At 40.8% G+C, this 26,019-nt stretch overlaps 1 protein-coding gene across 1 annotated transcript in view; it reads right to left on the reverse strand.

Moving 5' to 3' along the window:
* Positions 1 to 670: 670 nt before the first annotated feature.
* Positions 671 to 26,019, reverse strand: part of LOC136677422 (uncharacterized) — a gene marked incomplete at its 5' end in the record, with an annotated part of 31,615 nt that continues 6,266 nt past the window's right edge. The window contains 23 exons of the mRNA XM_066654939.1: positions 671 to 831; positions 1,655 to 1,873; positions 1,951 to 2,093; positions 5,465 to 5,709; positions 5,802 to 5,987; positions 6,159 to 6,287; positions 6,442 to 6,614; positions 6,742 to 6,883; positions 7,004 to 7,159; positions 7,198 to 7,350; positions 13,628 to 13,782; positions 14,442 to 14,666; positions 14,756 to 14,898; positions 15,116 to 15,360; positions 15,440 to 15,625; positions 15,757 to 15,885; positions 16,040 to 16,212; positions 16,347 to 16,488; positions 16,621 to 16,776; positions 16,860 to 16,984; positions 20,212 to 20,293; positions 20,855 to 20,907; positions 25,700 to 25,738. Coding sequence (XP_066511036.1) covers positions 671 to 831; positions 1,655 to 1,873; positions 1,951 to 2,093; positions 5,465 to 5,709; positions 5,802 to 5,987; positions 6,159 to 6,287; positions 6,442 to 6,614; positions 6,742 to 6,883; positions 7,004 to 7,159; positions 7,198 to 7,350; positions 13,628 to 13,782; positions 14,442 to 14,666; positions 14,756 to 14,898; positions 15,116 to 15,360; positions 15,440 to 15,625; positions 15,757 to 15,885; positions 16,040 to 16,212; positions 16,347 to 16,488; positions 16,621 to 16,776; positions 16,860 to 16,984; positions 20,212 to 20,293; positions 20,855 to 20,907; positions 25,700 to 25,738 — 3,560 coding nt within the window. The remainder of the gene's footprint in view (positions 832 to 1,654; positions 1,874 to 1,950; positions 2,094 to 5,464; positions 5,710 to 5,801; positions 5,988 to 6,158; positions 6,288 to 6,441; positions 6,615 to 6,741; positions 6,884 to 7,003; positions 7,160 to 7,197; positions 7,351 to 13,627; positions 13,783 to 14,441; positions 14,667 to 14,755; positions 14,899 to 15,115; positions 15,361 to 15,439; positions 15,626 to 15,756; positions 15,886 to 16,039; positions 16,213 to 16,346; positions 16,489 to 16,620; positions 16,777 to 16,859; positions 16,985 to 20,211; positions 20,294 to 20,854; positions 20,908 to 25,699; positions 25,739 to 26,019) is intronic.

Below are 26,019 nucleotides of genomic sequence, written 5' to 3' on the forward strand. Positions count from 1 at the left end.
ACTTGCTGAGTTTAAGATCACAGGTAAGAACTGTCTCTACTGTCCAGGGAAGGCATTCAGCAACAAAAGCCTTAGTGAAGTCAGGAAGGTAAATTATCATCACTCCACCTCACCCCCAATCCCCTGCTCATCCCTAAGAATTGAATGAAGGACAATCATTCCAATTCAGGACCCACCGTGACTCTGAATTGGATAAGTGGTCACAGATAATGGATGGATGGATGGATGGATGAAGAAGTTTATAGGTTTTAATCTGTAGTTCAATCTGTGATTTCCTGTCTGACAATTTTTTACCTTCTTTCCTAACCACAGATTGCTTAATTCTGTGAATTTAAAACCACAGGAAACAGGAACTGGATAAGGGTTACAGACAATGAATGAATAATTACTAATTAATTAAAAAGTCAAATATGCCAAATAAAACACACCCAATGCATTTTTTTTCCACCACACAATATACATTTAATTGATAAAAATAATTGTAAAATGAATACAGCAGAATAAGAAAAGAGTTTTAAGAATTAAACACACAGTAAATCAGTTATTGTATTTGAAAACAATCTACAGCAAACATCAGATAAAACAAATATATTGCAGCGTAAATAAAGATTTTGTTTAATTATTGAGACGAAGCTTGTAATTGTTTTTTAAGTAAAATGGGCAACTTCTCTCAAGCCTTCAGACAAAAATGCTCTACTTCTCCTATACATTCGTGTACAATGGCTAGAACAGTGTGATCCTGAAACAGGAGGCTGTTGTCATACACTCTCAGAGTAATGTTGTATTTTCCCTGGTCCAGTGCAGTGCTAGGAGTGAGGACAATTCCAGTTCCTACAGCAAAACAACAATGAAAAATAATATACTACAAAGAATTGTGAACTTTGTAAGAATAAGGTCAAATAAAGGTTGTGTGTGTGAGCTACCGAAGATAAAACAGGGACAGAAAGGACTACTAGGAATAAGAGACGAAAGGTAATATTTAACTAGTGGTGCTGGGTTGTTCGTTCTGTCACACTACAAAATAATTTGGCCAAAAAATGTGCTTTCAGTTTTAGGACCAAAGAAAAAAGTGCAGATTCTGTTAAACTGAGCAGCCACTGACTGATTTACACAGTGTGGAGCAATTTCACTGTTCCCACGAGTAAGAAAGAAATTGAAAATAGATTCAACAAAGTATAAAGTTAAACATTAAAAGGTCCAAAATGCCAGCACTTAAATACTTTGATTTCTACCTAAAACAGCTCCATCGCCAAACTCAGAACTCCAGAGCAAAAGTGAAACGTATCAAAGCTGATACTGGCTTCCTGTTCAGCAGCTTTTTACTGGAGTTTTCTGATCCACTTTAAACTGTGCAGCAGTTAGATTCTGGAGCAGAGGAACCAGAGTGAAACTGCTGCAGTGTTTGAGGTAGAACACAAAATTCAAATAAATTAAGGATTGGTACAAAATGAATAGAAAAATTAAGAATATTAATTGCTATTCTCTGTTGTTGAGGACAGTGTATTTAGCAGCATGTGATGTAGACCATACTGTACTGTAATTAATATATTTTATACATATTATGCTTGAACTTTAAGATTTTTAAAAAAAATATTTTTTCTTGTTCTTTAGCTGACCTTGTTTTTGTCAAGAAGTCACATAGTAAAGAGCTTACCATATTGGTCCATCTCTGCCATCCAGTAGTTCCTACTTTCTCCTTGGAGCTCCACTTTAAATGGAGCAGCAAAACCCTGCCCATCTTTATCCGTCAAAGACAGCAGCACTGGAGCTGGCTCCTTATTGCACACTGTGATAATCTTCTGTTCAATAACGGGAAAGTTCACAGCCGCCAAATTTATCAAGAGGGTTCCTGCACCAATGGCTGGAACCTGATCTGTAAACACGTGAAGTCTGTTAGGAAAGGCTACAGTATGTGTCTTTGTAAATAGAGAATATTAATCATAGAGTTACCATCATCCACAGCCAGGATAAAAACATAGTATATTCCATCTTTCACAAAATGTGACTCTCTGTCCATGGGGTTCTTCACTTTGACGACTCCAGTCTCTCCATCAACACTCACCCAATCAGCAGGATCAGCATCTACACGATACCTACAACAAACAGCAGATACACAATCAATGTCATTGCTTCTTTATCTGAGAGAAATTCCAAGAAAACAATTTTGTGTTTTTTGTTTTGCATATGTGGCGGCATGGTGGCGCAGCAGGTAGTGACGCAGTCACACAGCTCCAGGGTCCTCCAGGTGCTCCGGTTTCCTCACACAGTCCAAAAACACACGTTGCAGGTGGATTGGCGACTCAAAAGTGTCCGTGTGTGTTTGTGTTGACCTGTGAAGGACTGGCACTTCCTCCAGGGTGTGTTCCCGCCTGGCATCTCTTTGGAGATGTAGCGTGAGATGGAGGAGTAGACAGAGACAGTATAGAGCACACATGTCACTCTGGAGTTGCACCCTGGTTTCTCACCCTAATGTTCAGGACCACCAAACAGCAGATATGATTTGGAATTGCTTGTACTGGAGTCCGTCATCAGTGGACACAGGACACTGTCTGCTGGAGGTGTTTGATTGTGGACTATTCCCAGTCCAGCAGTGATGCTGAGGGATTTAAATATCCAACACCTGAATCATGCCTGCTGTATGGATTTCCTGACCATTGAAAACCAGGGTGAAAGCGAACAATCTTTGCAGAGTAAGAGATTAGCACATGAAATGTCCTGATACAGGAGCCACATTTTAGGATAGATTTTGTAGTGCTTTTAAATGCGACCCTTGGTGTTCAGGTGTCTCAGTTGAGCTGTATTGTGAGATGGTGGATGAGTGGGTGAATTTCTGGTCTGCAGACAGGTGAGGGTTGGGCTTGGGTTACAGAGACAGCACAGAGCACAGAACTTACTTTGAAATTTCACCCTGGATTCTGACCCAATGTTCAGGACCCCCACAAAGAAGATATGATTTAAGTTGTGGATCATTCTCAGCACCGCAGCGACACTGACATTGTGGTGATATGGCAGTGTGTGTAGCACTCTTATGAGTAGATAAGACACAGCAGTGCTGCTGGAGATTTTAATACCTGTGTCAACTCACTGTCCATTCTGTGAAACACATATTTTATTGGTCCGACTTATAGATATAAAATCAGCGACAGTAGCTCATACATTCTCAGCACTGTAGTAACACTGACATTGTGGTGATATGGCCGTGTTTATTGTACTGTTATGAGTGGATCAGAAAGAGCAGTGCTGCTGGAGATTTTAAAACCTGTGTCAACACACTGTTACACACACATATCTTGTGGGTCCACCTGATAGATAAAAGCAGCTCATCTGTTGCATCAGATGTTGTGCTGATCGTCCTCTAGTGGATCATCAGTGGTCACAGGACACTTTCTGCTGGAGGACAATTCCCAGTTCAGCAGTGATGCTGAGGGCTTTCAACCTCCAGCACATAAATAATATCTGCTGTGTGGGTGTCCTGACCATTGAAGAACAGGGTGAAAGGGAGCAATGAAAGTATGCAGAGCAAGAGGTGCACCCGTCTCTGTAATTTTAGATCTACAAAGTGCTAAGGTGGACAGTGGAGCTGAAAACATGGACACTGGAACTAAAATAAGGAGGTGGTCATGATGTTATTGTTGATTTGTTTAGATGTGCTTTCAATTGTCTGTGTCCTCTGGCCCTCTCTGACTGGCGGGGGGGGGGGGGGGGGGGGGGGGGACTGACAGTCTGTGTGTGAGGAGGAGAGGGAGGGGCTGAGGGGGGATTCTGCAAAAAAAAAGAGAAGGCTGCAGGCAGATGAGTCGGAGGGGACATATATTTGATCATAAACTAGTCCTTGGATCAAAACCCAATATGGACATATGTGGTATCATGAGAATCTTAAGAACCCGAACTTTAATAATTATCAAAAAATGTGGAACTTTCATTACTGTGTGATTTCAGCCTCTGCTTAAAAAGAGCAGTACAGCTTGTCTTCAAAACGTCACATAACTAACAGCTGAAACTGAAAAATGCTTTAGCCATATGTTATGAAAATGCACAAGCTCCTTTCCCATGGTCTTCAGAATATATCTATCTCATCTTGCCAGTACTGCATCTCTAGGTGGCTGTATAATCAATTAATAACCTGTGCAACCAGTTGTTGTCTAATTGTAGCGCCCCCTTTCTGTGAAATGAGGTCATATATAGCAGGCTACTTTAGAGTAATGACATACATATGTGTACCAAGTTTTGTTTGATTTGGGTGAAGTTTGTTGTAGTTATAGCTCAAAGAGTGCATCGAGCCCCGCCCATGCATATTTGTTAAATAACTGCCGCAACAGTGTGTCAAAAGTTCAAACTTTTTAAAATAATTATTTACCTACAGTCTATACAGATTTAAAAAATTTGAGTTGCTTATTGATAAGACAAATTTCCAGGGAGGAGTTCGAAAAGCTTCATTTTCACATACCTGACTATTGTGGATAAACTACTTTTTGACAATAGTTGTAATTGCAAAGTTGTAAGGCAATATGCAGAGTATGCAATAAAGGGAACTGCTTGTCGATACGTTTAATTTTCGCAGCGATATTACATATTTGCCTGTTGAAAATTTGAATTGCGCCCCTTAGTGGCTATCGTTACGAAAATTATGGGCTTAGGAAGTGCTGCCATGAACATACCATGCAAGTCTCATGATGATAGGACCTTGTTAAGGTCATTAAACAGCTGCTGAAACTTGATTGGCCAATGGCGGCCATGTATTTTTGAATATGATATTATCGTCATAGAATTTGATTCAGGACATCACCCACTACATGCATACCATGCAATTAGCATGTCAATCGGACAATCCTGTGAAGCGTAACAAATGTTTTGTTGTTATAGAGCCCCCTAGGCTTGCAATTGCACAACCAATTACAACCAACAACTTTTTTTGAATAATTATTAAAGTTCAGGTTCTTATGATTCTGCTGATACCAAATATGCCCGTATTGGGTACATTTCCAGAGAGTAGTTCGACCTCAAAAATTTGTGTGATTTTGCATATTATGCAAATTAGTTCAAAATCTAAGTAGGTGGAGCTTATGGGTTCTTGAGGCTTTTTTGTAGGGTCTAACCTGAGGAATCAGGGAAAAAAAGAATTTCTTCTCTATGCCACATGGGGTAGGAAATACAGACGTAAACACGTTCCTGGTCGCTACAGCACCATCATCAGGCTGATCGGGCTGATTCTTTGCGCCCGAGTAGCGGGAGTGTTTACTACCAGTTGACTAAACAACAAGTCTGTAGGACTTACGGTTTGGGCTGCCCATTGCGTTTCATCAGAGAAAAAGAAGAAAAAAAAAGAGGAAATGTAACAAAAACAATAGGGCTCCAGCACTTGCAGTGCTTGGACCCCTAATAAAAGCAAAAATCAGACCAAAATAAATTATCTGAAATATTCTCATCACATTTAGTAAGAAGGGTTGTGTTTGGTGGCTCTTACGTCACGGTCTGAGCCCTCGCTGTGTCTGGATCAGTGGCGGTGAACACAGTCAGCTGAGAACCAACAGCTGTATCTTCAGGTACATAAATCACTTTCAACTGAGGATCAAACACTGGAGCTTCATTCACATCCTCAACGTTCACAGTGACTGTGGCAGTGGACGTGGGCATGGGTTTAGCAAAAGGAACGTCGTTCTCCACAACCACCAACAGAGTGTACTTTGGGTTTGTCTCAAAGTCCAGAGGCTGGAAGAACATAGAAGAAAAGTCAGTGAACACAAGAATTAAGACGCCCCAGGGTTTATTCAACTGACAGTTTGAAGTGAAGTCAGTGCTACCTTATGAATGTTAATCATGATTTCTTGGTTTGGCATTGAGCTAACGCTGAAAACTCCACTGCTGTCTCCTTGAATGATCCTGAACTTGGCTGTCCAGGCAGGAGTCTGAGGTTCATCTCCATCAGTCACTCCCATTGGCATCAACACACCTCCAGAGAATGCGTTCTCTGGGAAGGACACAGTGTACTGAAAGACAAAAATACACGTCTTAATAAAGAATCACTTTCCTTATTTGAACACAACACACTGAGATATAATTCACGATTAAAGACAGATTAAATCCTAACCAGTAAGTCCAGTCTACTGTGTTATATTCTGTAAATCATAGTGTTTGTAATACATAGTGAAGTGTTTTACCGAGGTATTCTCAAATTTGGGTGCATTGTTGTTTCTGGGTGTTACATTTACAATAGCTATTGAAAAGGCTGTGAGGCCAGAACCCTTCATATCCGCAGCTTTAATCTCCAGGATGTATTGAGGATATTTCTGGAAGAATCAAGAGTCATGATTAGGAAGTTTAATTTATGACTTCATTCCACATCAACTCAACTTTAACCTTTGACCATCTCGGCCTCTTCTAACTATATATTATTTAGTGGACAATAGTTCTGCAGGATAAAAACATCTGTTAAATACTCACCTCTCTGTTCAGACCCTCAGCTTTGACTCTAATCGCTCCAGTCACAGGATTAATGTCGAACATGTTTGGATTTGGCTGTACTGGATTCTGACTGATGATGGAGTATCTGATATCAGCATTGTCTGTGTTGGGGTCATCTGCATCAGTGGCTGTGACCTTCATGAAATCATATCCTGCACAGAAAGTAATAATGAGCATCAGATAATAAATAATCCACAGTGAAATACAGATATCAACTAAAAGCTATGAATAATTATGGCACCTATTTACACAACATATTTTAAACATAAATTAAACTACCTATTGGTGTAGCTTCAGGAACCCTGCCAAAGTAAGAGTCTTGGGTGAAAACTGGTTTATTATCATTCATATCAATCACATTGACAATAATCTCCATGGGAGCTTCTCCTTCTCCTTCTGCTGCAACAGCGTGGGCTTGAAGCTGTCAGAAAAATATAAACTATGAAAGGACAATGCCTACAAGCATTGCTTTAACATAGGATACATAAGTGTTTTTTCATTCTAACATGCAGAGTCTACATCAGACACTAAAATCTCTCACCACATATTTATCTTTGTCCTCTCGGTCTAGAGGCTCTGTGACATAGAGCCAGCCAGTGGTTCTGTTTATGGTGAAAAGTCCCACTGGGGGCATGTCTGCTCCTTCTCCAGTGATGTTGTATGTGATCTTAACATCTTTAGACTTAGTGGACTTGATCTGGACACAGAAACCATTCATTACAAAATAAAACAGACAGATATGAATTTCTTAATTAAATCCATCTGTTTGGGGAAAGGTCCTCTGTCGTTCTCTGTGATGTTGATCGGTGGAATCACCCACTCTCTGTTTCTCCTCTTTAACCCCACAGAAGATTCTGGAAACTGCAGAACTGGAACGTCTTGGTAGAACTCTTTTTATAAATAAAAACCACACACAAATAAATGTCCATCCAAAAGTAAAAAAACATAGTAATATAAAAACGTGTTGGTTTAGCTGATTTTTGTTGGTCTGGTTACTTGTAAAGTTAGTGCAATAATAATGCCATAATCTGCAGGTGTCCCTATGACTTAGTGCTTTTTTTTCCCACTGTAAAATTTACATATTTTAAATACTCATATTGTGCAATAAATATGGAGCAGATCTAGATGCAGCACCAGCTTTAAATGAACTCTACGTCTGATTAAAATGCTACAATATAAAGTCTAATCTTAAACATGACCGAGAAATGAGCAAAAATATAAAACAACCTTTTAAATGAGAAATAAAAAATAATTTACATTACATTATTGCTGTACTGTTTGTTTGAGGAGTTTTCTAGCTCTGCTGGTATTTGTGAAATCACTAGAATGATTCTCAAAAGAAGAGAACATATTTTTTAAGTGTGCACTCCAAACACAAAGCTAAGGGTGCTTTATATAAAATATAAACTAGAAACATTGTCATTTCACAGCAGTTCAACAAAATTTAGTCTCTGCATTTAACCCTTCTGTGGCAGAGAGTTTGCCCACCACCAGCATATTACATAATGGAGACCTGAAGTACTGAGCCATTGAAATCTTATAACAAGCAAGAATTACAGCATTTTGTCTCCTTGGTTCCCAAATGCTTTGTAAGATGTTAGTAAAAGGAGAGTTGATGCAACACACTAATAAACATGACCCTGTCCCTGCTTTCTATAACATGTCATTAGCTTTCAATTCAAAATCAGCTAATGTTTTTCAACATTTAAAATGTATTTTTTGTGCTATTTATAATTAAATATAGGGTTTAAGCGATTTGCACATCATTACATTCTGTTATAATTGTATTTCCAGTAAAAGAAAAGTTTAATACCTGCAACTGCCAGGACATCTTTTTCAAGGTCAGGTCCCGTGTTTCTCAGCTGTGGTGATGAATCAGCCTCAGGGTTCAAAGCCTGGAACAAGGAACAATATTTTAATAGAAATACATCATTAGGAAATGGTTTCAATATGAAATTTCAGTCATAAATATACATTAATAACCCTAATTCTCATTTACTCAATTTACCCACATTATACTCACCTGGAGCAAAGCCAGAAGGACATTAAAAATCATCTTACACTCTGCAGTCATCACTGACCAACAGCTTTGGTTTAAATTCAGAAACATGAACAAGTTCAGAGGCTTTAACTCGTGATTTAGTCTGTGAGTTCCTGTCTGAAAATATTTAACTTTTTTTTCCAAACACAGATTGCCTAATTTGCTGAATTACACAGCACAGGAAACAGGAACTGCAGCTTTGCAAACACATTATAAGCAGTAAAATTAAAAAAAAAGTTTTACACCTACAACAGCCTGGGCTGCTTTTTCAGGGTCAGGTCCCGTGTCGCTCGGCCGTGGTGATGAATCAGCCTCTGGGCACTAGCCCTAGCACAAGGACAAGGATTTATATAGAAACTCAACCTTATAAACCTGTTAACATTAAAGTATTGTTTTAAATGAGCAGTTTAATTATACTCACCTGGAGCATAACCAGGGGGACGCTAAAGTTCATCTCACACTCTGCAGCTATCACTGACCAACAGGTTTGAAATTTAAATTCAGAAACATCAAAAACCTCATAAGCTGTGTGGCTTTTTTTTTTTTTTAAACTGAAAACCACAGTTACTTGCTGAGTTTAAAACCACAGGTAAGAACGGTCTCTACTGTCCAGGGAAGGCATTCAGCAACAAAAGCCTTAGTGAAGTCAGGAAGGTAAATTATCATCGCTCCACCTCACCCCCAATCCCATGATCATCCCTAAGAATTGAACGGAGGACAATCATTCCAGAGAATCCAACACCACTGTTCCACTGCCAGCCTTTAACTGGCATCAGACTTTTATCTGCCTCTGAGAGTCCTACTCTATTGGCAACACTTATCTACAGGGTCTGGACAAGCTCTGTGTGCATTTGCACATCTGTGTCAACAATGGCTCAAAATTAAAGTAAACATTTGGACATACAGCGTATATACGATGATTAAAAAAACACTACATAATATATTTACCTTAGAATTACAGCTTCAATAACATCGTGATGCTCCACTGAGCTGGAATAGAGAGAATAGAGCCTCTGTCTTTGCTATTTTGTAAAGTGTTGTAAAAATAAATTACACTAGGGGGCGCCACAGGAGAAAAACCCAACTCTAACCATTAGGCCATGGCCAGTTCCACACATTTACATTTACATTTACATTTATGCATTTGGCAGACGCTTTTATCCAAAGCGACTTACAAAAGAGGATCTAACATTCGAACTACAGCACAAATTATACAAAATACCTTACACTAAGTGCAATATGCCAGGAAGTAATAAGTGCATTACAGAAAGATATTCAGTGCAAAAGATACTCTCGGAAGAGCTGGGTTTTCAATGATTTCTTGAATGCAGAGAGGGTTTCTGTTGCTCTGATGGTGCTTGGAAGCTTGTTCCACCAGCGTGGAACCAGAGATGAGAATAGCCTCAACTGACCTGTACGGGGGGTTGGTCGTGTTAGTTGGCGCTCCTTTGAGGAACGGAGAGGGCGGGCGCTAACGTATGGTTTTAAGAGTCTATTGAGGAAGATGGGAGCAGAACCAGTGAATACTCTGGAGGCCATCATTAGTAATTTGAATTTGATGCGCGCAGCTAAGGGTAGCCAACATCGAATAAGATACTGACTGCATTGTATCAACTGTTCTTAATCTGTGAATGCCGCGGCACACCACTCAAATGTTTATAGCCTGTGTTTTCTCTGTGTCTGTGTGGGTTTCCTCCGGGTGATTGTCTGTGAGGAGTGTGGTGTGTTCTCTCTGTGTCTGCGTGGGTTTCCTCCGGGTGACTGTCTGTGAGGAGTGTGGTGTGTTCTCTCTGTGTCTGCGTGGGTTTCCTCCGGGTGCTCCTGTTTCCTCCCACACTCCAAAAACACACGTTGGTAGGTGGATTGGCGACTTAAAAGTGTCCGTAAGTGTGAGTGAATGTGTGAGTGTGTGTTGCCCTGTGTAGGACTGGCGCCCCCTACAGGGTGTATTCCCACCTTGCGCCCAAACACTACAGCAAACATTCATTCATTGTCTGAAACCGCTTATGAAATTCAGGGTTGCAGTGGGTCTGGAGCCTACCTGGAATCACTAGGCGCAAGGTGGGAACAGACCCTGGAGGAGGCGCCAGTCGTTCACAGGGCAACACACACTCACACATTCACTCACACCTAGGGACACTTTTCAGTCGTCAATCCACCTAGCAACGGGTGTTTTTTGGACTGTGGGAGGAAACCGGAGCACCTGGAGCAAAGCCAGAAGGACATTAAAAATCATCTTACACTCTGCAGTCATCACAGACGAACAGCTTAAGTTTAAATTCAGAAACATGAACAAGTTCAGAGGCTTTAACTCGTGATTCAGTCTGTGAGTTCCTGTCTGAAAATATTTAACTTTTTTTCCAACCACAGATTGCCTAATTTGCTGAATTACACAGCACAGGAAACAGGAACTGCAGCTTTGCAACACATTATAAGCAGTAAAATTAAAAAAAAAGTTTTACACCTACAACAGCCTGGGCTGCTTTTTCAGGGTCAGGTCCCGTGTCGCTCGGCCGTGGTGATGAATCAGCCTCTGGGCACTAGCCCTAGCACAAGGACAAGGATTTATATAGAAACTCAACCTTATAAACCTGTTAACATTAAAGTATTGTTTTAAATGAGCAGTTTAATTATACTCACCTGGAGCATAACCAGGGGGACGCTAAAGATCATCTCACACTCTGCAGCTATCACTGACCAACAGGTTTGAAATTTAAATTCAGAAACATTCAAAAAGCTCATAAGATGTGTGTTTTTTTTTTTAAACTGAAAACCACAGTTACTTGCTGAGTTTAAAACCACAGGTAAGAACTGTCTCTACTGTCCAGGGAAGGCATTCAGCAACAAAAGCCTTAGTGAAGTCAGGAAGGTAAATCATCATCGCTCCACCTCACGCCCAATCCCCTGATCATCCCTAAGTATTGAATGGAGGACAATCATTCCAGAGAATCCAACACCACTTCTCCACTACCAGCCTTTAACTGGCATCAGACTTTTATCTGCCTCTGAGAGTCCTACTCTATTTGCAACACTTATCCAACAGGGTAAGTAAACACAGGTTTATAGCCTGTGTTTTCTCTGTGTCTGTGTGGGTTTCCTCCGGGTGATTGTCTGTGAGGAGTGTGGTGTGTTCTCTCTGTGTCTGCGTGGGTTTCCTCCGGGTGATTGTCTGTGAGGAGTGTGGTGTGTTCTCTCTGTGTCTGCGTGGGTTTCCTCCGGGTGACTGTCTGTGAGGTGTGTGGTGTGTTCTCTCTGTGTCTGCGTGGGTTTCCTCCGGGTGACTGTCTGTGAGGAGTGTGGTGTGTTCTCTCTGTGTCTGCGTGGGTTTCCTCCGGGTGCTCCGGTTTCCTCCCACACTCCAAAACACACGTTGGTAGGTGGATTGGTGACTTAAAAGTGTCCGTAAGTGTGAGTGAATGTGTAAGTGTGTGTTGCCCTGTGTAGGACTGGCGCCCCCTACAGGGTGTATTCCCACCTTGCGCCCAAACACTACAGCAAACATTCATTCATTGTCTGAAACCGCTTATCAAATTCAGGGTTGCAGTGGGTCTGGAGCCTACCTGGAATCACTGGGTGCAAGGTGGGAACAGACCCTGGAGGAGGCGCCAGTCGTTCACTGGGCAACACACACTCACACATTCACTCACACCTAGAGACACTTTTCAATCGTCAATCCACCTAGCAACGTGTGTTTTTTGGACTGTGGGAGGAAACCGGAGCACCCGGAGGAAACCCACGCAGACACAGAGAGAACACACCACACTCCTCACAGACAGTCACCTGGAGGAAACCCATGCAGACACAGGAAGAACACACTACACTCCTCACAGACAGTCACCTGGAGCGGGTCTTGAACCAACAAAAGTAAAATGTGCAACTTCTCTTCACCCTTCAGACAAAAATACTCAATTTCTCCTATACATTTGTGTACAGTGGCTAGAACAGTGTGGTCCTGATACAGGAGGCTGTTGTCATACACCCTCAGAGTAATGTTATATTTTCTTTGGTTTACTGCAGTCTTAAGAGTAAGAACAATTCCAGTTCCTGCAAAACAACAATGAACAATAATCTACTACAAAGAAAAATGAACATATGTAATTTGAATATTACAAAAATGTGAAATTATAGATGTTGCAAAAGTATTTTGGCCAAGAAAAATAAAGTCAATTTTAGGACAAAGGAGAAAGTGCAGATTCAAACAAGTGGAGCCGTAGCTGATTAATTTCAGCAATGTGGAGCTATTTAACTGTTTCTTCACATTTGTAATGTCTCCCATATTCATTTACAATGTAGAAAAACAGAAAACCATTAAATGAGAACATGGCACTGTACTGTACTGTACATTCAAAACATGTGGAAAATGGCCCAAAACAAAGGAAACCCTCCCTGTGTGGGCGTGTCCAAACATTTGTCTGGTGCTGTATGTATGTTATAAATACAAATATAAGGTCTAATCTTAAACATGAGTGAAATGAGCATAATAACAGATAAAATAACATGACAAATTACCCTCCTTGGATCACCACCTTAACGTGGTGGAGGGGTTTGGCGTGCCTGCATGTGTCTAGGTGCTTTGATGTCTGGGGCAATAGACCCTGGTAGGGCAAATGAGTCCTAGGTGATGGGCCAGGCAAAGAGTGATCCACAAGATCTCCATCAAAAAGAGAACAGCGAGGAGTTAGCGAGAGCTTCCCTTGCCTGAAGCAGGGTTACAGGGTAAAGCTCTGGCTCCTTTACATTCAGTGAGGTTATGTTCCATGTGCCATGAAACCCCCCACCCTCCCAACCCCCGAGCCCTGTGCCCGAGGGGCATTGCCACTCACATGGTTTTGACACTTATCTGTAAGTCAAATGTAGAAAATGTAATTGATTTTATAATATCTGTCATAACAATACAGAAGAATAAAAAAAGAGTTTTTATTGAGTAAAGCCAATCTACAGCACACAATTAGATAAGATACATTTTCACAGTGTAAAAAAAGAGCAAAAGACAAATTAAATGTAAACTTGACACATAAGAAGAGACGATGACTGTAGTTTCCTATTGTTACGTCAGAGAAATTAAGATATGTTCTTGCTGAAGCTTGTAATTGGTTTTTAAGTAAAGGGCTACATCTCTCAAACCCTCAGACAAAAATACTCCACTATTCTCATGCATTCGTGTACAGTGGCTAGAACAGTGTGGTCCTGATGCAGGCGGCTGTTGTCATACACCCTCAGAGTAATGCTGTACTTTCCCTCATTCAGTGCAGTCTTAGGAGTGAGGAGAATTCCAGTTCCTACAGCAAAACAACAATGAACAATAATCTACTACAAAGCAATGTGAACTTTGTAAGAAAATAGAGTGATTGGTACAAAACAGTAACATTAAAGATGCAATTGGTCAATTTTTATGACCCAACAGAAAAGTGCAGATTCAGTTAAACTGAGCAGCAGCAGCTGACTGTTTTACACAATGTGCTCCATCAGAAAAGCCATTTATAATATATTCAACAAATTATGAAGTTGAACATCAAGAGGTCCAAAAGGCAACCATTTAATATTTGGATTTCTGTCTAAAACACAGCATCATGCTCTAAACCCAGAACTCCAGAGCAAAACTGAAAACTTTCAAAGCTGACGTGGGATCCCCATTAAACTGCAGCAGTTATACTCTGTAGCAGAGGAACTAGGAGCAAGTGCTGCACTGTTTAAATTCAATGCAATACGTTTTTATTTGTTTATTGATTTGTTTTAAAAAATTAATAGAAAAATTATTAATTACTATTCTCTTTTGTTAAAGTCATAGAATTTACAAGTGTGTAGCGTAGCCCATGCTGTGCTGTAATTAATATATTTTATACATTGTATGTTTGAACTTATTAAGATATTTAGTTTTAGTTTTTGCTTTTCATCCAAACTTTGTTTTTGCCAAGAAGCCACTAAGAAAAGAGCTTACCCTTTTCGATCATCTCTGCCGTCCAGTGGTCCATACATTCTCCTTGGAGCTCCACCTTAAACGGAGCAGCAAAACCAGGCCCATCTTTATCCGTCACAGACAGCAGCACTGGAGCTGGCTCCTTACTGCACACTGTGATCATCTTCTCTTTAATAACGGGAGAGTTATCATTCACATCCTCCAAATTTATCAGGAGGGTTCCTGTACCAGTGGCTGGGACCTGATCTGTAAATGTGTGAAGTCTATTAGGAGAAACTACACCACGTTTTTAAAGTAAATAAAGAAACAACAAAAAAGTAACAACAAAGAATTACCATCGTCCACAGCCAGGATCAGAGCTCTGTATTTTCCATCTTTCACAAAATGTGACTCTCTGTCCATGGGGCTCTTCACTTTGACGACTCCAGTCTCTCCATCAACACTCACCCAACCAGCAGCATCAGCACCTACATGATACCTACAACAAACAGCAGATACACAATCAATATCAGTGCTTCTTTATGTGAGAGCAAGCAAGTTTTTAAGACTAGGAACTAGCTGTAGGAAACACATTAAGTTCTAAACACAAGAACCTACAAAACAAAAGAGCTAATTCTCATAATTCATTATTTAGCACACAATCCCAACTCTGCCTGTCACTTTTAATAATAAGGATCATGACTGGTGGCGCTTACATCACTTTCTGACCCCTCGCTTTGTCTTGATCAGTGGCAGTGTATTCAATGGGTTGAGAGTCCACTGCCTTTCCTTCAGGAACAGAAATGACTTTCTCCTGTGGATCAAACACTGGAGGGTCGTTCACATCCAGAACGTTCACAGTGACTGTGGCAGTGGATGTGTTCATAGGGCTGTCAAATGGAATATCATTCTCCACAACCACAAGCAGGGTGTACTTTGGGGCTCCCTCAAAGTCCAGAGGCTGAAAAAGTCAGTGAACACAAGAATTAAGACGCCCCAGGGTTTATTCAACTGACAGTTTGAAGTGGTGTCAGTGCTACCTTAACAGTGGTAATGATGCCCTCCTGTTTGTTTGGTCCTGTGCTAACTCTGAAAACTCCACTGGTGTCTCCTTGAATGATCCTGAACTTGGCTGTCCAGGCAGGAGTCTGAGGTTCATCTCCATCAGTCACCACCATCTTCACCACCACAGCTCCCACTATGTTCTCTGGGAGGGACACAGTGTACTGAAAGACAGAAATACACAGGTCTAATACTAAAATAAATGCAGAATAAGGCAATTTGAGTTAACAAAAATTTTAAGTTCAGTCTACAGTGTTATATTCTGTAAACCATAGTGTTTAGTGAAGTGCTTTACCGAGGTCTTCTCAAACTCTGGTGCATTGTCGTTGCTGTGTGTTACATTAACAACAGCTTTTGCTAAAGCTGTGAGGCCACGACCCGCCATATCAGCAGCTTGAACCTCCAGGGTGTATTCAGGATATTTCTGGAAGAATCAAGAGTCATTACTGGGACTTTTAATTTACTGCTGCATTCCACATCAACTCAACTTTAACCTGTGACCATCTCGGTCTGTTCTAACTATATATTATTTAGTGGACAATACTCCTGCTGGATAAAAACATCTGCGGAATACTCACCTCTCTGTTCAGACCCTCAGCTTTGACTCTAATCGCTCCAGTCACAGGATTAATGTCGAACATGTTTGGATTCGGCTCTACTGGATTCTGACTGATGATGGAGTATCTGATATCAGCATTGTCAGTGTTGGGGTCGTCTGCATCAGTGGCTGTGACCTTCATGAACTCCAGTCCTGCACAGAAATATTAACTATCAAACATTAAATAATCCACAGTGAAATACAGATCTCAACAAAAAGCTATGAATGATTATGAAACCTATTTACAAAACATAAATTAAACATAAATTAAAAATAAATTAAACTACCTATTGCTGAAGCTTCTGAAAGAAAGCCATGGAAAGTGTCTTGAGTGAAGACTGGCGTATTATCATTCATATCAATCACATTGACAATAATCTCCATGGGAGCTTCCCCTTCTCCTTCGTCTGCCACAGCGTGGACTTGAAGCTAAAGTTGTCAGAAAAATATAAACTATGTTAAAAGGAAAATGCCTACATGTACTGCCTTAACATAGGTTTCATACGTGTTTTTTCATTCTAACACGCAGTGAGTCTTACATCAGAAACTAAAATCTCTCACCACATAATTATTTTTGACTTCTCTGTCTAAAGGCTTTGTGACAGAGAACCAGCCATTGTTTCTGTTTATGGTAAAAAGCCCCACTGGGGGCAGGTCTGCTCCTCCTCCACTGATGCTGTATGTGATACTAACAGCTTTAGCCTTACTGGACTTGATCTGGGCACAGAGAGACACTTTAGTACAAAATATAAGAGACAGACAAGGATTTCCAGCTTTAGTTAGAGCTCAGTTCTTCTCACTTGCGCTATCTGTTTGGGGAAAGGTCCGTTGTCGTTCTCTGGGAAGTTGATTGGTGGAATCACCAACTCTCTTTTTCTCCTCTTCAACCCCACAGAAGACCCTGGAAACTGCAGAACTGGAACATCTTGGTATGGTAAAAAAAACACCAACACGCACACACACACGCACACACACACACACACACACACACACACACACACCCACACAGGAGGGAAAAAACAAAAAAACAATGATACACATAATAATATAATTTCTTTATTTACCTAATTTAGCTGATTTATGCTGGTCAGGTGCTGAATATATATTGTGTTATGTGATGTTAGTGGATTAATGAAATGACAATTCTAATAATAATCCTTATGATTTTTGGCTGTAAAATTTAGTTACATATGTTAAAGACTCATATAGTGCACTAAAGTCTAACCTTAACCATGACAATGAAATGAGTTTAAACATGAAACAGCTAAAACAATCTTTTATATGACAAATAAAAAAGAATTTAAATGAGATATTTTGCTATACTGTTTGAGGAGTGTTCTGCTGATGCACTCCAAGCACAAACCTAAGCGACCTTCATTTAAAATATAAACAGGCATTTCATTGTAATTTCAAGTTCAAGTTCAAGAAGTTCATTGTCATTTCAGCAGTATACAGTGTTTACAGTACACAGTGAAACGAAATAGCGTTCCTCCAGGACCAAGGTGCTACATAAGACAATACACAACATTAAAGTGCGACTAGTGCAAAGCTAGTGCAACATGAAACAGTGCACACACATTAAAGTGCAAAAGACATAGAACATAAAACAATACACAACATTAAAGTGCAAATAGTACAAATCTAGTGCAACATAAAACAGTGAATACACATTAAAGTGCAAAAGATATGGCTAAGAAAATACAAAACAATGTCCCTACAGTACAATACAGTACAGTAGAATGCAATACAAGACAAGGGAAAACCATAAGTACGGAGGGGGTGAGGGAGAGGGACACTGCAATTTAAAGTGTATTTGTGCTGTAAACGGTAACTGGATGTAAACATGATGTAAACCGGATATGTGTAAACAGTACACTCATTTACAGTCCAACAGACCAGTGTTTGCGCGAAGAAGTGTGTGTGTGTGTGTGTGTGTGTGTGCTTCTTCAGTCCAGTCTCAGTCTCTAGATGTTCAGGAGTCTGATAGCATTCGGGAAGAAGCTGTTACGGAGTCTGGATGTGAGGGCTCGAATGCTTTGATACCTTTTTTCAGACGGCAGTAGGTTGAGGAGTGTGTGTGAAGGGTGTGTGTGATCTCCCACAATGCTGAGTGCTTTGCGGGTGCAGCGAGTGGTGTAGATGTCTGTAATGGAGGGAAGAGACACACCGATAATCTTCTCAGCTGTCCTCACGATCCGCTGGAGGGACTTGCGATCTGCCACAGTGCAGTTTCCAAACCAGACAGTGATGCAGCTGGTCATGATGCTCTCGATGACTCCTCTGTAGAAAGTGGTGAGAATTGGAAAGGGGAGATGAGCCTTCTTCAGCCTTCGCAGAAAGTAGAGGCGTTGCTGGCTTTCTTTCTGATGTTACTGGTGTTAGTGGACCAGGTGAGATCATCCGCTAGGTGAACACCAAGGAATTTGGTATTCCTGACAATCTCCACAGCAGAGTTGTCGATGTTCAGCGGCGAGTGCTCACCCCTTGTTTTTCTGAAGTCTACAACCATCTCTTTGGTTTTGTCCACGTTCAGAGACAGGTTGTTGACTTCACACCAGTCAGTTAGCCGCTGCACCTCCTCTCTGTATGCTGACACGTCATTCTTACTGATGAGACCCACCACAGTCGTGTCATCAGCGAGCTTGATGATATGATTTGAGCTGTGCATCGCTGCACAGTCATGGGTCAGCAGTGTGAACAGCAGTGGACTGAGCACGCAGCCCTGGGGGGCTCTAGTGTTCAGTGTGATGGTGCTGGAGGTGTTCCTACCGATCCGGACTGACTGAGGTCTCCCAGTCAGGAAGTCCAGGATCCAGTTGCAGAGAGAAGTGTTAAGGCCCAGTATATTCAGCTTCCCGAACAGGTGCTGAGGAATGATGGTGTTGAATGCTGAGCTGAAGTCTATGAACAGCATTCCGGCATATGTGTCTTTCTTGTCCAGGTGGGTGAGTGCCAGGTGCAGCGTGGTGGATATGGCATCGTCCGTTGAACGGTTAGGACGATACGCGAACTGCAGTTCACTTTGGTGCCTGGGGAACCTTTAGGGACCTTCCTTAAGGGCATCTCTGTTCTACCAACCCCACCACCCCTGATTTTTCCTTCCAGTCCCCCACCCTTTTCTTTAACCTTTAGGCCACTGCTGCCACTGTGGATCTCTTAGCAGCAATGGAATATGGCATAAGAAAACCATGTTTTTATTAGTGTATAATTGCCTGTAGTTGCCCAGAAATGACAGTGCTAGCTCTACAGAGGACATTTCATGTTGTAAGGGCGATTTTTCGCAGCTTGGAGGTGTAATGGATGGGCAATCTGTTCACCACTAGATTTCACTAAATCTTATTCAGTGCACATTTAACTACAGTACTTTATTTAATTTAGCATATTATGAAATAAAAAAATATTCTGACAGCTGCTGGACAGTGGGTGGGTCTTGTGACTTGCAGGGGTGTAAACCATCATACCTACCAGCCCCTCCACACACTGTTTATTTATTTGAGGAGGTTTAATGTTGTAGTTAGCTGAGTTTGTGTGTGTTTGACCTTGGTGTTTACCAAGATGTGGTGTTGTATGAGGGTGCATCATCTAGCAGAAGGGGTCTGCATGCATGTGTTGCCCCTGAATCTCACCACACATCAAGCTTAAATACTATGGGAATTTACTCGTCCTGTTCCCTATGCCCATGTCAAGGTGTAGTAATAACACACGTAAAGGATGTTAAAAGTCAGAATGGCTGTGTTCCATTTGCCCACCTTCTTCACATTACAATAACAGAGACCCAAGCTCTTGATCCGTGTAAATCTTATACAAAGCAAGAATATCATTTTATTTTTCAAAAACAGTAACATTTCTCACTTTCAACATTTGGACTTTTTTATTTAAATGAGGGATTGAATGCTATGACCACAGCCAGTGGGTTTCCAACTAACTGCCGAATTACAGACTCCTTATTCTCGGTGTATGTTCATATATTATACAAATATACATATAAATATGAAGACATTCATAAACAAAACCTCTTGTTTTTACTAAAACTAATATTACTTCTTTTTCCGAACTGAAATTTTACTGGTGTTTTGTTGCTGTTGCCGTGTGTCCGTCTGTGTGCACAAGCAGAAACATCTAGAACACTGAACACAAACAGGAGAACCCTACCTGCAACTGCCAGGACATCTTTTTCAAGGTCAGATCCCGTGTTTCTCAGCTGTGGTGATGAATCAGCCTCAGGGTTCAAAGCCTGGAATAAGGAACAATATTTAAATAGAAATGCAACATTAGGAAATTGTTTCAATATGACATTTCAGTCATAAATATACACTATAATCCCTAATTCTCATTTTACTCAATTTACCCACATTATACTCACCTGGAGCAAAGCCAGAAGGACATTGAAAATCATCTTACACTCTGCAGTCATCACTGACCAACAGCTTTGGTTTAAATTCAGAAACATGAAGATGTTCATAGGTTTAATCTGTAGTTTAGTCTGTCAGTTCCTGTCTGATAATTTTTTACTTTTTTTTTCTAACCACAGCTTGCCTAATTTGCTGAATTTCAAACCACAGGAAACAGGAACTGCAGCTTTGCAAACACATTATAAGCAGTAAAATAAAAAAGTTTTACACCTACAACAGCCTGGGCTGCTTTTTCAGGGTCAGGTCCCGTGTCGCTCGGCCGTGGTGATGAAGCCTCTGGGCACTAGCCCTAGCACAAGGACAAGGATTTATATAGAAACTCAACCTTATAAACCTGTTAACATTAAAGTATTGTTTTAAATGAGCAGTTTAATTATACTCACCTGGAGCATAACCAGGCGGACACTAAAGATCATCTCACACTCTGCAGCTATCACTGACCAACAGGTTTGAAATTTAAATTCAGAAACATCAAAAAGCTCATAAGCTGTGTGGCTTTTTTTTTTTTTTAAACTGAAAACCACAGTTACTTTGTGATGATGTACAGTACCTGTGACACATCACCAAGAGAAACCATTATGTATACTTACCTGTACTTACTCACCTGCATACGGGTCATGTGAGAGGGAAAAGAGTACTATCTCTTGATGCTGAGTTTTACTTACCTGGTTGAATCCATTCTCCACAGAGGGAAGAGGGAACTAGCATCTAGAAGAGGGAAAATATATTAACTAATAAATATTGATATTATGAATGAATGTTAAACATGCCATGGCCGTAATTGAATCTTGGTACAGTTGTTACTTCATTGTTAATTTTTATTGTTTATGAAACTTGTGTATCCAAGATACAATAACTTTTACCTCTTAAGGGAATGGTATATTCTAAGGGGCGGGGCTACCTATATATATACCACACAAGGGTAAAAGAAAGGAAGACTCTGCTAGACCGTAGCGAGAGGAGCATAACCTAAGGGCATAATAAGACTCAATTGATTTAGTTGTCTTTATCCTTTTTGTCTCTGCTAATAGAGAATTTTGTTTTGTTAATTTTTTTTGTTCACAAGGAGCGCGCGTGTATATATATTGTAAATAGTAATATAAAGTCTGGTGTGTAAATAAAGGTGGAAGGGAACCAAAAGTCGAACCTCTCGGTGTTATTTCGAGTCGACCTTATAACATCTCAGGCCTCTCGCCCGACTCTACCCATAGAGAACACCTCCCACCATTTCACTTTGCGATGGTGAAGGGGTGAGCTTTATCACAAATGGTGGCAGTGACTACGAACCTGATGACAGCGACCACATATAGTCCACGACAAGAAACGAGAGAAAGGTACGACACCGAAAGCAGAGGAGCATTGTGCAACTCCATTAATTACCACTAGGAGAAGATGGCTCCCAAGAAACCACCAGTCACCCAGACACGGAGCGAAGAAGAGGAATGCGAGTCAACCACCGACAAAGGGAATACATCGGAGATTACCAACTTACAGCAGATGCTCGAAAGCTTTTTCAGTTCTCAACAACAGAGGGATGAAGAACTGTGGAGAGAAGCGACGAAGCAAGAGCTGAGGTGGCGTTCCCTACAACACCAGTTCGGCCTTCTACAGGAAGAAGTAAGGAGGGACCAAAGTGGAGTACAACAACACAGGGAAACGAAGCATTCCACAACAGCATCGCACACAAGAATATACAGACCCGCGACTCCGGCAGTAAGTGCACACGACGCGATGGGAGATCAATTAAGGACAACACAGGTAGCGTGGCCAAGACTCCCGCAACTTAAAGATGAGGATGACATCGAACATTACTTCATAATGTTTGAGCGGTTAGCGCTATCGGCTAGATGGCAGAAAACGGACTGGGCTTTTCATCTGGTCCCCTTGCTGGAAGATAAGGCAAGAGCAGCCTACGTCGCCATGAGCGTTTAAGAGATAAATGACTTTGAAGCAGTAAAAGAGGCTATTCTCAGGAAGTTTGAGATTAACCCTGAGACTTACAGACAGCGTTTCCGTAAAGGGCACGTATTAAAGAACGAGACGCCGAGGGAACTATTCACGCGGCTCACGGGACTTTATGAGAGATGGATACGTCCAAAAGACAAGACAAAAGAGGACATCGGACAGACCATTGTTCTGGAACAGTTCCTGAGCGTAATCAATCCAGAATTGAAGAGCTGGATATTGGAACGAAGCCCGACTTCTGCGGAGCAAGCGGTTGAAATGGCAAAAGCTTTCATCATGGCACGACAACCCGAGGGTGTAGTGGAGTATAGACCTAAGATATATTTGGACAGATTGAAATGAAGAAATGAAAAGTTTTGAATTAAAACTTTTCCAGTCTGAATAGGACCGTTCCTCTGCGACCAAGTCACATTCCAGAGGATTGTTTGTACCTGCGGGGTTGAAGGACTTTACAACCACGCACACACACATAAGATCAAACACTCTCCAGGGCATCTGGATCCCCCGACACCCCTTCTCTTTTAACTAACAGGAACTGTCGAGATAACCAATTTTTTATAATGCTTTCAAGAGACAGGGACCTCAAACAAAAGGAAGGGTTATAATCCCGCTTGGGACAAAGTGGCTCCTCAATGTCTCAATCCTTATCTCGAACCACTAAACAGACAGCCCAGATGGTCAAACTGATTGAACTCGGGTTGACCTCTCGTTAACCAACGCATGGACCAACAGCGACCCCAAATGGACACTGGCGAAACTACGCCTCGCTCGGAGTCGCCGGAAACCATAGCGGAAAATAGTCGAACTCTGAATTATTTGTGTATAAATAAATGTATTAATGTCACTTTATGTACCCTCAGATGAATGCCTACCTTCTAATGAAATGTTGTATCTTGTGGATTGTTTCTATCATGAAGAGAAAATGGATTAATATTTTACTTTCCCAGCGTGTCATCATGAATTGGACGTAAAACAACGTACTAAAGATGAAACCTTATGTAAGCTCGACAGAAGTAACGGACCACGAAAGAAAGCGGAAAAGAGAGGACGCCGATAACAACAACAACGAGGAGATCCGAGAAACTTTGAACAACAAAGAAACACTTTCTTCTCCACGCCGACAACGAAACAAAGGAAAATCTCAGACTTCAGAAAAAGCTTACGAGAGACGTCTCGAAATTAGCTAAGAGTATGAAGTTTTACTAATACGTCGAGTAATTTGAATATCTTCTTTTCTTTTAATCGTGTTTATGTCTTATAACCCAATCTAAGTTTAATCTCACGACTGATCGAAGCAGGTGAACTTATTCGTGGCCAGAGTAAGGAAACACTGCCGAGATACCAAAAAGTCTCAGAATAAGTAAGTTTATTGAAGCGATTTTCAGTTCTGGAACTGCAGCAACCAGCGAACCTTTCGTCTAAGACGTCCATATTTTGGACTCTCCCACTCCGGACCGAAGGCCGAAGAGAGGATCCTGCCGCCTGCGTCATCACACTCCGGGTACGCCCGAGACAACTCAATCAACGAAGAAAGACCTCCACGCTAACTCAGCCTGGATGCTTCTGCGGTAAGAACCGCGAGACTAAGTGAGACGCCTCCACTCCCAGGACTTCAAAGAGCCTCTGCATCCAAACGAGTGGTGAAAATCGACGAAAAAGTAAGCTAAACTTATGCATTTCCAGAGCTGAAAACCGAATTAAGTTCTTGATAAATTTTGTATTAATTAAACCTTAGCTAGTAACTTTAGCCACAAGTCAGAAGCGCCTAGCTCACCTTTAAGCTCGAATCAGTTCCCCCTGCCGGACACCGTGAGATTACAAGGTTGTGCTATGTTAATTAAATACTTCTCTTTATTAATAAAACTCTCATTCTTTGAAATCACAGTGTTTGCAATTTGTTTATTATTTTCCTGAAAATCCTGACGTACTCATTTAGCATGATTATTATTCATTCTCAAACTAATTATTAATGTTTTAATTGCCTAAGCCAATTATAAATTTTAATTAATTTCATTAAGTTAAATATCAGAGATTGGAGGAGTTTGAATAAGGTCAAGGCTATAAAACAAATAATAAAATATATAGATATATGTTACACTACAAGGGAGAGTTCCAGCTCGGAAAGTCAACCTTCACCAAATAGACCAGTAAGTTTGAGAGACGTGACTATGGTAGTGGTGTTGAACATTCAAAGCCAGCCTTTAAAATGCAGTGGTATAAGTCCAGTAAAAGCTCAGCTGAAAAACCAAAAATAAGATGTTTTAGCTGTAACCAAATAGGACACAAAAGCTCTGAATGTCAATATCCTCCCACTAGCTCTAACCAACTGTGCTACACCCCTAGAAAAGAAAATCCCTTTAGTACACAGGAATGTAGTGATGAAACCACAGTAACAGTTAAATTGAATGGCAAACAGTTTATGGCTTTACTAGATATGGGGGCAAGCCAAACTTTAGTCACACAAGCATGTCTTGAAAACTCTCAATATAGCCTTACAGGTACGTTAAAGGTCAGATGCATACATGGTGATGAGCAGATTTATCCTACAACTGAGGTTAATATATCAATTAAAGGGCAAACCTACCTGGTACGCGTAGGCGTGGTACAAAACGCTTCATATCCCATCATACTAGGCAGAGACATCCCTATTTTGATTGATTTATTGAACTATAAAAATGTAAAAATGGCAGAGGCATTGCAGGTAGTGACCAGGCAAAGCAAAAAAAAATTAGCCAAAGAAACCACTGAACTTTTTAGGGAATTGCCATATGCTGCAGAAACTAAAAAAAAGACAAGGAGAGATGTAAGGAAAGCAAAAGTTATGGGAACCAAATGTCTGGAGAAAATAGAACTGCCAGATACAGATAACATTAGTTTACCCATTAACTTTGAACAACTCCAAAATTTAGATGAAACTTTAAAACCACTATTTGAAAAAAGCAAACAATATAGTGACAACACTGATAAAGGTTGCCACTTAGCGATTAAAGATAACAAACTATATAGAATCACTGATAAAGGTGAGCAACTAGTACTCCCGGTAAGCCTTAGGGAGAAAGTGCTTAAAATGGGACATTCAGATCCCTGGGCAGGCCACTTCGGGCAAGCTAAAACATTCAGCCGCATAGCATACAGATTTTACTGGCCAGGTCAGTATGCAGATGTGATTAAATACTGCAATAATTGCCCGGAATGTCAACTCACTGCAACTCTAAAAAAGTCGGACAAGGTGCCTATGGTGAGCATGCCTATAATAGACATACCATTCTCTCGCATAGCAATGGACGTAGTAGGGCCGTTACCTAGAACAAAAAACGGAAACCGTTACATTTTAGTAATATGCGACTATGCGACAAAATATCCAGAGGCTTTTGCCCTCAAAAACATTAAAACTTGTCAAATTGTCAATGCTCTGATACAACTTATTTCAAGAGTAGGGATCCCGAAAGAGATATTGACAGACAGGGGCACTAACTTCACTTCAAAACAGATAAAGCAAGTGTACAATCTATTAGGCATTAAAAGTATTCACACCACACCATATCACCCTTAAACTGATGGGTTGACGGAACGTTTCAATAAG

Source organism: Hoplias malabaricus, chromosome X2, assembly GCF_029633855.1.
Source record: "Hoplias malabaricus isolate fHopMal1 chromosome X2, fHopMal1.hap1, whole genome shotgun sequence".
NCBI lineage: Eukaryota > Metazoa > Chordata > Actinopteri > Characiformes > Erythrinidae > Hoplias > Hoplias malabaricus.